This window comes from Haplochromis burtoni, unplaced genomic scaffold, assembly GCF_018398535.1.
Source record: "Haplochromis burtoni strain Fernald_Lab_line unplaced genomic scaffold, NCSU_Asbu1 Contig_181, whole genome shotgun sequence".
NCBI lineage: Eukaryota > Metazoa > Chordata > Actinopteri > Cichliformes > Cichlidae > Haplochromis > Haplochromis burtoni.
In genome coordinates this window covers 651,213-652,445 of record NW_024582542.1, presented here as the reverse complement: position 1 = coordinate 652,445, position 1,233 = coordinate 651,213, and the positions used below count along the sequence as shown (strand labels likewise).

Genomic DNA, 1,233 nt, shown 5'->3' with positions numbered 1-1,233 from the left:
GAACCATGCAATGTGAACAGAGAGAGGAGGTGAGGTAATCAAGTGCAAACAGTAGTTACTTTGTTAAATCCCAACTACTGTTTTTTTATTATCTTAGTCCCAGGGATGGGGGTTTAAATGTTTAAGAGTCCTCCTCCTGATATGTGTGTGTTTCAGGTTTGTGCCTCCTTTTATAGATGAACACTTCCACAACGAATAAACCTTTGCTTCATAGGTTATAGCTCAGGAACAAGATAAGAAGGCACAAATTAAAGACATTAAAAAAGCCTGAACACACATTTAACATTAAAAGAAATACTTAGTTTGGCCAGCAGAGGGAGCATATTTAGGTCCTTAAAATCCTTAAAATGATCAGCACTGAAAAAGACGTAAAGTTGCATACATGATTATGAACACACCAATATTTTATCCTTAATTTTAAAAAAAATAATACAGTTTTCAGCTCGATTTTTTTTAAAATAACATAGTGCAGTGGTTTACCTAATCACCTAACACGCAACCTAACCCGGTTCAGGTTCAGTCCTGGGAAGAGACACGGATGCCTTTGGAGTTTTTGGGAATGATAACCACTGTAAAAATAAATATTTAAACCAAAAATCTGCTAAATCAAACATTCCTGCTGTGGTGAAAGTTGCTTTCTTACAATACTCTACATCATATCACGTCAAAAATGCGTCCGTGAATATCGTGTTGTTTTTGTTGAAATTGTTAAAATATGTCCCGTAAATATTACCATGAGAAACTGTAATTACAGAGATAATAATATTAAACATCCTAACTGTAGTAAATCATCAAACCTTATTTTCCCCTCAGAACAACCACGTATGAAGATGTCCTGCTGGTGAACTGAAATCAACCTCACCAATCTCTGAAACCTCACTAGCCTCCCCTGCTGACCAGTGGGGCACACTGCATCCACCCAACACCCGGTGTCTCCGTGTATCTGGGTCAAACCAAACGACTGTTCCAAAGTGGGAGTTGCGATTGGCTGGAACTGCGCTCTGCAGAGGAAACGTGGAACAGATGAAGAGCTGGGCCTTTTCCTCTGTATAAACAGCAGCATCGAAGAAGGCTATTGCACAGACATTTCTCTTGGTTCTAGTGTGGGTTTTTTTTAAACATTATTCAGTATTTTTAAAAAACGTGCCTATTTAAAAAAAAATTTTTTAGTAGGCCACACAAATGCCATTCAGCAATAATATCCAAGTTGTGTAACAGAGAAGATAATTAAAC

The 1,233-nt window shown here is 37.6% G+C and overlaps 1 protein-coding gene across 1 annotated transcript in view; it reads left to right on the top strand.

Annotated features, from left to right (window-relative positions):
* Positions 1-1,132, top strand: part of mcoln1a (mucolipin TRP cation channel 1a) — a 26,294-nt gene extending 25,162 nt beyond the window's left edge. Inside the window, exon 14 of the mRNA XM_005934455.3 lies at positions 814-1,132. Within this exon, the coding sequence (XP_005934517.1) occupies positions 814-850 (37 nt within the window). The 3' untranslated portion in view covers positions 851-1,132. The remainder of the gene's footprint in view (positions 1-813) is intronic.
* Positions 1,133-1,233: the final 101 nt, after the last annotated feature.